Below are 12114 nucleotides of genomic sequence, written 5' to 3'. Positions count from 1 at the left end.
GATCACAGTGAACCACAGTTATTTTCAAAGAAATAACATGGAACACTGGTGCACCTTCCCAGGAGTGACCAGCCTACCAAAATTACCCCAAAAGGGCATGGGCAGCTCACCCAGGAGGTCAAAAAAGAACCCAGAACAACATCTAAAGAGTCAGTATTAATCCTTTAATAATAAGAAATAGTCTCTCACACACAAACACACATACACATATTACAGTACCTTCAGCAAGAGCTGGTATTTAGTAATTCTCTGAACCGGCTTTAGGAGGTAAGAGTCCAAACCCAGTTTGTGTTCCAGTTTCTTCTGACATTCCTGTACACACACAAATTACGGTCAGTATTTTATCTTTACTTATTTCCATTTTAATTTTAGAGCTCTATATGATTATGAAAATATTTTTTTTATGATTTGACTTACTTTTATTGCTACTTTTATAAGTTATTAAATTGTTTTATTATTATATTGTCATGTCCTTTTATGACTAAACTTTCCTGAGCAGCATGGTGACTCAGTGGTTAGCACGTTTGCCTCCCAGCACTGGGGCCTTGGGTCCCTATATCTGGGTGGTGTTTCCATGCCTCCCTGTCCAATGCAGTCCTCCAGGTGGACAGATGTTTCCGGTTAAGAGTATGCTGTGCGTGATTGGCTGCCGCTTTTCACCAGCATGTGTGGATGAGTGCTGAATGTAATTGACTATGTGTAAAACTGGACTGTAAAGTGTCCTTGGGTGTCTATATGTAACTCAATTCATTCATTTGGTATTTTTGTTCATTTGTCTTCATTTTCAGCTTCTTTAAGTTGTGTTCTGCCAGTTAAATGCTTAAATCTACAGTCATGTATAAAACATGCTTTACAAATTAAATAAAAAAACATTTTTTTTTTTCAAAAATGCTGAGCTACTGTGTGTGTAGGTGTGTTTTACCTGGAAGAATGCACAGTCTGAGCACTGTCTCCAGAGGCTCTCAGATCGAGGTTTATTGTGGCAGTATTTCTCATAAATCTGCAGATCTCCCATCTAACAAACACAGATAAGCAGCAAAGCTGTATTACCAAACTGCTAATGCACCACCCAGCCTGTTATCAGCTTTACTCCATCTGCACCAAACTCACCCTCTCCAGAAAACAGCGTCCCACAAGCTCCGGACAGTCAGTGTACGTCTCCAGCTCTCTCAGAAATGTCCTAAAACAGAGAGAGAAGTCCAGATGGTGGGTTGTGCTGTATTTTAAATGAAAACACCCTTATACTCCCTGGTTTATTTTAGAGTGGTGGACCATAGAAAATCCTGAAAGCAGAACTGAAGATAAAGCTGTTGCTTATGATAATGGACTACCATGATATAGCACAACACTGCCTCAATGTGCCTGAGACCTGGAGAATAATACATCATGTTTTGTGAACTGTCCCTGTGAACATGGCAAAAGTCAGGGGACGCAATACTAGTAACCATTAATGTCGAAACCACAGACAACAAAAGTGAATACACCACAATTAGTCCAATTAGCCATTTTTCCTCACACTGGACAGCAGGGCAGTTACATTTGGTGTTTTGGGTAAAAGTTTCTCTCATACTGGGCACTGGATATTCAACATGGCACTTCATGGCAAAGAACTCTCTGAGTGGTGTATTCACTTTGGTGAGATACTTTAAATTAATTGCTTTGATATCTTATGTCATAGAAATAATAATACTAATTTTAAAATGTTACCTTTATCCTGTAATATCACATTTTCAAAAAGTTTTCCAAAGGTTCCCATCTACACTAAAACCGAACCACTTAGTCATGTATCATGGGAGAGGCAGTGTTCCAGTAACTATCTTGGTGGGGTGTAAAATAAAACCTCTACTCCAGCAGGTGGCGCTCACGTTTTGTGAAAGTGGTAGATCTCCTGCATGTTACCAAACAGAACATCCTTCTTGTTTTGCAGGACGTTAGGGATGAGAGGAGCCATGGCTGGGTTTTCCATCTCGGCGGCATAACCCTGTAACACATAATAACACAAGATAAATTTTATCCTTTAGAGCAGAAATGTCAAATCTGTTCCCAATGGTCCAGTGTGGCTACAAGCATTTATTCTAAACAATTAGCAACACACCCAATAACGTTGGCTTAATCAGTCATTTGGTCTTTAAACATAAGCTTCTGCTGGACCGATTTTTGCATTAATGAGAACGGAAAAAGACTCTAAATGGTAAAATTGATGTGATTAGACAGAAAAAATGGACGAAAGCAGTGAGTGAGGGTTTCAGTAGTTTGATAAAGAGGTAACAGACCTCATACATATTTGGGATGTCTTTATTTTAATAATATTAGAAGTGGTAATTGTTTCTAATGAAATGGTTGAACATGGAAAAGGAAACTAGAAAAATAAAAAAAAGTTAAGGATGCAAAACAAAGCAGTATCCATGGCTAAATAACATGCTCTTTTTATAGAAAGCTGGAATGCTGTATAGCTCCTTTGATTCAAGGATGAAACCAAAACTTCACAGTATGAACCGTTCACATAAATGCCAGATATAAATTATACTAAAGAGACAGTGTAACCAGCCCAAAATAAATATGAGATTTGATGGGAAAATCAGATTTGAGTCTGAACAGTTTAATTGAAATAAGTATGAGGAATGAGGGCTTTTGTACCTGTAATACGCAGAGCAGCTCCTCCACATACGCTCTTTCTGTTTCCAGCAGCTCATTCATTACATGCCTGAAATCACACAGACAACAACTCAGCAAATATGGTTTTAATTCAGTTAAAATATAACTCTAGTTACATATATTTCTTGATCCTTGACTCACCTGCGAAGGACGGTCAGGTTTTCCTCTTCATCGGACACAGAGGCTGTACGGCTGTTACCTCCGTTCTGTTCAGAGGACTCCTACACACACACACACACAGTGTGTAACACTGTTAAACCTACAATACTTCATATAAGGTTTACCCCGGTTCTCAGCCAGCCTGTATATGTGCTGCAGGGGGCCTTCCAGCCATGTCTGATTTATGTCCCACACTGAGATCTGTATGTAATTTTAGTCATGTATGCTGGTGCATTTGATTCCATCAAATTTAGTTTAATAGAAAGTAAAGAAAAGAAAAAGGGCTTTACTCTGGCTTAAATAAAAAAAATAAAGTCTTACTTCATCATGGGTGCTGTTTCTCTCTGCATCTTTAGTAGCGCAGCTCTTTTCACGAACTCTAAGAGCTGGGAGACGAAGAGAAAGAGAGTGAGACAGAAATAAGAAAATCAAGAAAGTTATTTGTGAAGAAACAAAGCTACTGTCTGCTCCTTAAAGAGCGTAGATATACAGCTTGATACCTGTTTAGATTGAAAGACAAATAGATGGATGGAGGGATAGACAGATAGACAGACAGACACAGTTGGGTGGATATATAAACAGATGGACAGATAGCCAGCTACCTATATACATAGACAGACAGACAGACGGATGTGTGGATAAATGGATAGAAAAATGGGACTGACAGATATGAACAAATAGCTGAATAGGCAGATAGACAGACAGTTTGATGGGTAGATGGATGGATGGATAGACAGACAAACAGATAGCTATCTACCAATACACATACAGACATTCAGACGGATGGATAAATGGATAGAGAGACGAGACTAGGCAGATAGGCAGACAGACATTTGGGTGGATAAATAGACAGACAGATGAATAGATAGATAGACAGACAGTCAGTTAAACGGTAGCAGAGAAAGTGATGGATGGACAGACACAGACCTGGGGAGGAGGGAGGTGATTTGATGGCCTCTGGTGTGGGGGCCACAGGTTGGACTGGGCGTGTCTGTTTGGCTGCAAGCTTCGTCAGACTGACTCTCCTCTTCTCAAACATCTCCAGCAGCAGAGTCCTCTTCTCAAACACTCGCTTTACCTGTTCCTACAGCACACCATTCAGACACAACACATCAAACAGTGCGATTCAGATTCACTGAACTTATTATCATGCTTACATTTGTGTTATGGTGCATCATCATGTCTGAAGTATCCGTTATCCATTACTCAAAGCATGTGAAGAAAAAACTCCCCACACCATTATAACCATTAGATAATCTTCACCAGCATGGACTGTTGACACAAGGCAGGTTTGGTAGTTGTTGGCATCAAATTCAGACCGTCCCATGTGTGTGTGTGTGTGTGTGTGTGTGTGTGTGTTTGTGTGTACTGTATATGGCTTTGCTTTGTAAAGGTTCCTCACCTTCAGCTCTTCGTTCAACACACTCTCATACTCTGTCCAAACCGCATCCATGTCCCACTCCTGCCTCTCACTGGCCGTCTCTAGAAACCCCTCCAGCTCCTGCAGTGCAGACTCCGCCCCCTCCTGTGACTGACATCTGTCAAGTGGCTGAGAGGCCAGCATGTAAATTCCATCCTCACACCATTTAGACACCTGAGAGAGAAAGAAGGACAGAGATGAAAATACAGAATAATTAACATTAAGAACTGGTAAAATGCATATTCTAAAGAAAATGCAGAACAAATGCGCAGCGTGGTGGGTGTGGTGTTGTGCCGAATTCATCATCCCCACCAGGAAAAGGGGGGGGAAAGTGGGGGCTTAATTCCCCCATTTTGCCCACATTTGTGTTTTGTTTTTATTATTTGATGAAAAGTGTAATAAATTTCGTCATAGTTTTCGTTTTCAAATACAATTTTTTATTTCTTTTTTGTCTCGTTTTCGTCATGAAAAATAGGTTGTTATAGTTTTTCGTTAACGAAATTAACACTGGTTGGTAGTGGGTTGTTAGAGTGTTGCTAAGTGATTTCTTGTTGGTTGTTACGGTGTTGCAAGGTAGTTGCTATGGTTTGCTAGATGGTAGATAAGGTGTTGCAATGATATGTTTTGCTAGGGGATTGACTTTGTGTCTACAGTGTTTGCTATAGTGCTGCTAAGTGGTTGCTTAAGAGTTGCTAGCTGATTGCTGTGGTATTCCAGGTTGCTATGGTGTTGCAAGGTGGTTGCTACAATGTTTCTATGCAGCTGCTATGGTAACAGAGTGTTTTATATATAAAGTGTTTCTAGTTGTTTGTTATGGTATCTACAGTGTTTGCTATGGTGTTGCTAGCTGGTTGCTATTGTGTTTATAGGTGGTTGCCATGGGGTTTACAGGTTCATATATTCGCCCTCATTCTTCCAGTTCCCGTCTGAGTGTGTGTGGTGTGCCTACTCACACTCTGCAGTCTCTGGTGGAGCTCCATGGCCTGCATCAGTAGAGCTCTCTTGTTCTGGAGCTGCTGTGGGAGTTTCTCTCCTGCTCTCTGAAGCTCACCACATTTCACCCTCACACCATCGTCAGCAAACTCACAGCTGTCAATCAGACCTTCACCCTCAGCAACCAGAGCCCTCGACCTGTCCAGAAGATCCTACAGGAGAAAATGAAGATGGGAGAGACTTCAGTTAATGGAAGTGACAAACCATGAACTTTAAAGTGTGGTTAATCCTTTATAAAGAAAGCAGAACCGAAGTAGTAAAATAGGCTAATTCCAAACTTCCAAAACTAGTAGTAGTCCTCATTTATGTTTATGCCTAGACTTACCCTGTCCACTTTTCCTAGTAAAAGACAATTTGAAACAGCAAAAGAAAGCAAGAATTTCAAAAGAACTTGTTGTTGATACTGGAGAACAGTAGTACAACTTAAGAAAATGGAAAAGCAGGCTAAAAGATAACTAGGTACAATCTCTTATTGCTCATCACGCTAAGATGACACAAACTGCATATATCATGTTCAGTGAGAAAACTGTTTAGCATGGAGTGTGGAGCATGGAGACAGTGTTCATAGCTACGGTAATAATCTGGTTAATATATCAGGTTAAACTGCACCTGTACAGCTGTTTTGCTCAAACCTGAGTGCATTTGAGGCGCAACATTCTTATTACAAGCAAATAGCTCCGGAGTATGTTTTGGAGCTGATCTGAGACCACCTCCTCTCGTGGGTCTTGGTGCGGTTGTTTTTGTGGGCACTCAAGTGCGATTACTGTTTTCACACCTGCTTAAACAAACCGCACCAGAACCAGTCCATTTTAACCAGGCCAAATAGTGCTAGTGTCAGAACACACCAAGGCTCAGTAGTGATTGCAAGTGTTTGTGGTGGGAAAAGACCTACACATGCTCTCTCTTCCTGGCTGGTCAGCTCTCTGAGAAGATGTTCTGTGTGATTGGGGCTCATTCCTACATGCGAGGAAGCCGACACTCTATTCGTTGCTTGCTCGAGCTCCTCCCACACCTGTAAACAAAAAAGAATACTTCATATATTTCACATGTAAGCTTCTTCTTAAGTTCTTGTTTTGATAGTTAAGCCTGTTTGTGTATGACTGTGAGTGTGTATGTATGTAAGACCTGCTGAAAGTTGTGCTCAAATTGCCGCAGTTTCAGACACATTTCCAGTTTGTTCTGATGCTGCAGCCAGAAATCATCAAATGCCGACGAGCTCTCGTTTAACTGAGACAATAACCTAAGAGACGAGGAAAGAGAGAAAGAGCAGGAAAGAAAATAGAAGCAAAGCTGAATGAGTAGTCTTAGTTTACACTATAAGTCTAAAGCAGCATTCCATTTTCTTCCTGCAACATGGATGTTGAAGCTGGGAATGACATTGTTCCAGTTAAACATTTAACCTAGCTAAAGACTTTCCACAACTAGTTTGACAATACATTTAAAATACTATATGTTCTCCATGCCTTTCAGTGTTAGAATTGTCCCAGGATATTAGTGTTAGCACTGAACCAGGTTACCATTGTTCGCATTTTCACAGGGTATCAGTGTTAGCACTGAATCAGGTTATCATTGTTAGCACTGTGCCAGGCTATCAGTGTTAGCATTGAACCAGGTTATCATCGTTAGCATTGTATCAGGCTATCACAGGTTATCTTTTTTAGCACTGTCACAATCTATTACTGTTAGCATTGTCCCAGGTCAGCAATGTTAGTGATACCAGTTACACATCCAAACACCACAGAGAGAACCTTGGCAATATTGATATATTTGAGACACAAATAGATGGAAGTGATAATAAACTGTGTAATAGTACTGACCTGTGAACAGTAGCCAGGTTCTCCAGCTGGTCTGGGTTCAAGCTGCTGTCTGGATCCCTGCGCACTGGCTCCCGAATATTCTCCAAGATCTTACGCCCCTGACTGAGAGCTCCTGCCATCTCCTCCTGGAACATGGAGACACAAATTGAGATTTTTTTATTTCAATGAAAACATGATAAAAACACAAAGTCTTTATAATGAAAGCCATCATTAAGCTGTTTTCTGTATGTATTTGAGCGTGTCGTAGAGTTATGTCTAGCACAGAGGCAGATCTAGGACTTTTCTGAGTAAGGAGCCATCAAGGGGCCACAACATTCACACAGGGGCCAAGTATGATTATACTCCAGTGTATGTTGCACCAAAATTTTACACAAAAAAAAATCTGTAATCAAAATTCCCTGCTAAAAAAAATCCAACTCAAGATCGACTGGTCATCAAGAAAAAAACAAGACAACGCTTATATTAGTAGACTAGCCTTCTTACTAGCTCTTGACCAATTTAAATGTTAGGAAAAGCAGGAATTTTATTTAATTTTTAAAATGTTTTTTTACTAAATGTTTGTTATTGCCACTTGTGTGTGGGCATGGAATTGCATCCACCTATAATCTAATCATCACTCTTGGGCACAGGACAGATGAATGATAGGACAGGAGCATGTCAGGGGGCCAATCAGACTTTAGATGGGTCCAATGCCCCTGTGGCCTGGCCCCTAGAACCACCAATGGTCTACCAGTCTTACATCAAGGTGTACACCACCCAAAAGTAGTCTCTAAGAGCATTTTTATAGGCTAACAGAAGAAGGTTTTTTTATGCCCTTGTGTCTAATTAGACCAACCAGTTATTATTTACTGAGCTGCCTGTGACGTTAATGAGTTAATGAGTCCCTTTTATAGAATACTAAATTTATAGAATAAAAACACTTAAAAGGACTACATATCATCTATCCCAGTGCTTTGTCTTCACTCAACAAGCTCAACGAATGATTAATCAATCTTTGACAATGAACATAACACTGTAAATGTTAGTGAAGAATAAGTTTGGATTTGGAGAAGGAAAGAAGGAGAAGGAAAAGGGGAAAAATACTAAATTTAGGGCTGGATCCCTTTATTTGGTTTTGTACATTTGGTTTATCTGCTATCTTTTTGCTTTTATACTGGATATTGTCAACGCTTTCTTTTCTCATTCATTGTATTTGTCTTGTTTCTCTACCTTCCTGTTTTAATATTGTTTTGTACTCTTCTCTCACTCCTTCAATAAAATATATATTAAAAGAAAAAACACTGTACATGTTGGGTGCAGCTGTTTTTCACTGATCAGAGACTGAATGATTGAATTAATGTTAATAGGTTTCTTGCAGGTGTTCTGTAAAATTCGACTGTCCATGGTCTGAAATAACCCTTAATTGTAGGTTAGGAGTGCAGAAGGGTCTGCAGTATCTCCGATGATGAAAAGTGATGGAAAGTGGTAAATCCTGAAGCTGAATGACTCCACACTGTTATTATTAGAGTTCATACCTTCATGCTCTCTCTCTTGCTGCAGTGTGTGTTGAGCAGATTGCTGGTTGCTAGGGGGGAGTTAGGCAGATCCGTCTCCGCCAGTTCCCTGCCAAAAGCCTGCAGCCTGTGTGCCATCCTCTTCACCAGCAAAGCAAAGCCCTCTATGTCCTACACACATACACACACAAAATAGCATTAATAATATCAGCAATGACCAAGGTTTACATGTAAAAACACAAAATCTGTATCTGTAATAAACTGGTCCCTTCAGTAAGTCTAGCTTTCTGTATATACCTCACTGTCATAATGAAAAATTCCAAAAGATTATGGTGAATTACTCTGTTTTAGTGTAAGCGTGATGTTCCTCTGTTATAGCTGTGCTGTGTTACAGTTTTGGCTATGTTATGTTCCTGTTTGATGTTGTGTTACGGTTGAATTGTGGCTAGGTTGTGCTGTGTTCCTGTCTTACTCTTGTGTTTCTGTATTGTAGCTGTGTTACTGTTTTTTAGCTGTGCTGTGTCTTGTGTAACAGTTTTGTTGTTGTTATAATTTATCTTTGTTTTGGCTGTGTTATACCTTTGTTGCCTTGTCTCTGTGTTGTGGCTGTGTCACTCTGTTGTGTAACTGTAGTTGCTATGTATTACTGTTGTGTATGTGTTCTGTATATGGCTGTATATAGCTGTAGTGTGTGGCTGTTTAAATAACTGTGTTATACCTGTTTTGTGTTAGTGTGTAGAAGATGTGTTGTATACCTGTTTTGTGTGTGTGTTACAGTTGTGCCATACTGTCATATTATGGCTGTGCTATAGGTTTGTTGTGTCACTGTGGTGTTCCTCTGTGTTACGACTGTATTATCTTTGTGATAGCTGTGTTTTGTGGATGTGTTATAGCTGTATAACAGTTGTATTGTGTAATACAGTTGTATTGTGTCACTGTGTTGGGTTATTGTGTTGCACATCTGTAATAGTTGTTTTGTGTTAAGGTTTTTGTGTTGCTTTGTCACATATTTTTGCAGCTGTGTCGTGTGACGATATTATAACCATGTTTAAGTGTTGTGTTTGTACTGTGTCTGTGTTGCTGTGTTGTTAATATGTTGAGTCTTATATGTTGAGTGTTGAGTATTATAGCTGTGTTTTGTTACTGTGTTATGCCTGTGGTATGTTTTTGTTGCTGTGTTTTATGTCTGTGTTATGTTTGTCTTGCTGTGTTTCATGACTGTGTTGTGTCTGTGTTATGTTGATGTGTCACACCATGGTAAAGCTGTGTTGTGTTACTGTGTAGTATTTGTGTTGTGTTATTGTCTTGTGTTGCTGTTGTATTACAGTACTATGTGGTACTGTGTTTTATCTGTGCTGTGGTTGTGTTGTAAATATGCTGTGTTTTAATATATATGTTACAGGTGTGTAGGTTCTCACTGTGCGGTGGGAGATCCAGGTTTGATGGCAGTATTGCTGAGTGCCACCCAGCTCCAGAGTCAGCTGACTCCTCTCTATATAAGTGTGCAGCTCAGCCACTGAGCTCAACACGATGACCTAGAGCACAAACACACACACACACACACACAAACACACACACACACAAACACACAAACACACCACATCAATGGCACATCAAAGGCACATCAAAGGCAGCTTCGTCCCATTCACAAACTGCAGTGTGAAATGTAATATTGTGGGAAAAGCAATATCTTTCATTTGTTTAAAATGTAGAGACTGAAGACATATAAACACACTTACCGGCACCTTCATCTTGAAGTCGTCTCTGTGGAGTTTGAAGAGGACGTCTGAGAGAGTGCGCTGGATGAGAGTGCTGGGCCGCAGCACCAGAACCAGTCGCAGGTTCCCTGGAAAGTGGCCCTATACACACACAGACACACACACACACACACTCTTAAAACTGCCATAAAGACATACAGTACCAGACATATTTTAAATTCAGTTGTTTCTCATTATGTTTATTCTTTTTGCACTTTAAATCAACTCTTAGGTCATCCAATCTATGAAAAAAACATATGGAATCATTTAGTACACAAAAGTGTTAAATATAAACCAGAATATGTTTTATATTTTAGATTATTCAAAGTAGTTTAAATGACAGCTTTTCACAGCTTTGCATTTTCTCAGTCAGCTTTATGAGGTAGAGTCACCGGGAATGGCTTTCAGTTAACAGCTGTGCTGAACTTGTCAAGAGTTAATTACTGTTTAAAGGAGAACTCCAGTGTGAAATTGACTTTGGGTGTAGTTAAAAATAATAAAGAGGCTCATTATTCAGGCTCAGTAGTAGCTTTACACCTCATTGGCAGAAACCGAAGAGATGGATTAAAGAGAACGGAATAAAATTACTGGATCTTAGAGAGCTGCTGGAGAGCTGAAGTGGGCTATTCAACAAAGGTTAGTATACTTTATCTTGTTTTACTACACTCCTTGGAATTCTCCTTTAATTACTGTTTAAGATGGTTATGGTGGTTAACCTGCTCGCCTCCTGACCAACACAGGTTATGATTTTGTTTCAGTTGATGGTTTAGCTGGTCTACAAGCACGATCACCAAGCTAGACCACCAATATGACCAATTAACGCTTTACAATATAATACAGTACTCAACTCTCACTGGTGATGGTCAGAGACTCACCGAGATACGGAGTAACGTTCCCTTCATGCAGGCCCATCTGTCCTGGCGCCTGTCAATCACCAATATAAAGCCCACCCCTGATGCACTCAAACTGGAGAAAACATAGAAAACATTAAATATATACACACATGAATAATTAACACCAGCATTATTTGGTAAAAGGGACTTCTGTACTCAGAAAAGTGTCATGAAGGAGGAAACTTCCAAAAAGTCCAAGGTTTAAAGTAACTTTAGGAACTTAATTTGAGAATGGGAGTCTGTTTTACAAGATTATTTTAATCCAGTAAAGTTTGCCCTTCCAAACCTGGGGATATGCTGCTAAAAATATGCAGCACATAAAAATCTATCGGAGTAAAAGTTATAATCAAACTCATGGAAAATATGTAGTGAAGTAAAAGTGGAAGTAGGAGAAAAAAAAGGAATACTCCAGTTGATACAGGTACATCATTTTAATACTTTAGTAATGTAGTGAAGTAGTTCAACTTTATAACCACACATCTCTGTAATTGAGTCACTATTACATTTCTTTTACCAATAAAGTATAGTGACAAATAATTAACGTCATTCGTCAAAAAACTTTAAAGAGCAGACAGGATTAGGCTGACTGACTACTCATGAGACAAGATTGTAAAGTGGGTATATATGTAGGTATGTGTGTATATGTGCTTACCTGGGAACACTCGTCAGGTAGGTCAGAACATTGTGGAACTCCTGGTCTCCAATCTCACCAAATGAAGTGAATTCTGGGAAAATAATGATTGGGCTGCCATCTTGACCTCTGCCCCCTACAGTTCAGGACAAACAGAGGCTGAAATGTGTTTGAAAAGTAAGAAATAGTGCCTACTCAGACAGGATTCTGAGGCTAGAAAGCATTCAGTCAGGTCTGATCAGAAATGTAGTCAAGATTTCTATTTTACTGGGCTAAAATATGGTAATAGCGAATGA

The 12114-nt window shown here is 39.6% G+C and overlaps 1 protein-coding gene across 5 annotated transcripts in view; it reads right to left on the bottom strand.

The window, feature by feature from the left end:
• The window catches only part of mcf2lb (mcf.2 cell line derived transforming sequence-like b), a 39078-nt gene that overhangs the window by 7463 nt on the left and 19501 nt on the right, over positions 1 to 12114 (bottom strand). For all 5 annotated transcript variants that reach the window (XM_022680477.2, XM_022680476.2, XM_022680475.2 and 2 more), the window contains exons 3-20: positions 11840 to 11954; positions 11170 to 11260; positions 10277 to 10396; positions 9956 to 10072; positions 8559 to 8708; positions 7045 to 7169; positions 6353 to 6467; positions 6120 to 6239; positions 5188 to 5379; positions 4217 to 4408; positions 3742 to 3898; positions 3136 to 3200; positions 2797 to 2876; positions 2638 to 2704; positions 1866 to 1981; positions 1111 to 1180; positions 923 to 1015; positions 220 to 312 (exon numbers count right to left, since the gene is read on the bottom strand). In XM_022680477.2, the coding sequence (XP_022536198.2) occupies positions 220 to 312; positions 923 to 1015; positions 1111 to 1180; positions 1866 to 1981; positions 2638 to 2704; positions 2797 to 2876; positions 3136 to 3200; positions 3742 to 3898; positions 4217 to 4408; positions 5188 to 5379; positions 6120 to 6239; positions 6353 to 6467; positions 7045 to 7169; positions 8559 to 8708; positions 9956 to 10072; positions 10277 to 10396; positions 11170 to 11260; positions 11840 to 11954 (2078 nt within the window). The remainder of the gene's footprint in view (positions 1 to 219; positions 313 to 922; positions 1016 to 1110; positions 1181 to 1865; positions 1982 to 2637; positions 2705 to 2796; positions 2877 to 3135; positions 3201 to 3741; positions 3899 to 4216; positions 4409 to 5187; positions 5380 to 6119; positions 6240 to 6352; positions 6468 to 7044; positions 7170 to 8558; positions 8709 to 9955; positions 10073 to 10276; positions 10397 to 11169; positions 11261 to 11839; positions 11955 to 12114) is intronic.

Source organism: Astyanax mexicanus, chromosome 11 (assembly GCF_023375975.1).
Source record: "Astyanax mexicanus isolate ESR-SI-001 chromosome 11, AstMex3_surface, whole genome shotgun sequence".
Taxonomy (NCBI): domain Eukaryota; kingdom Metazoa; phylum Chordata; class Actinopteri; order Characiformes; family Acestrorhamphidae; genus Astyanax; species Astyanax mexicanus.
This window is presented reverse-complemented; position numbering and strand designations above follow the sequence as displayed.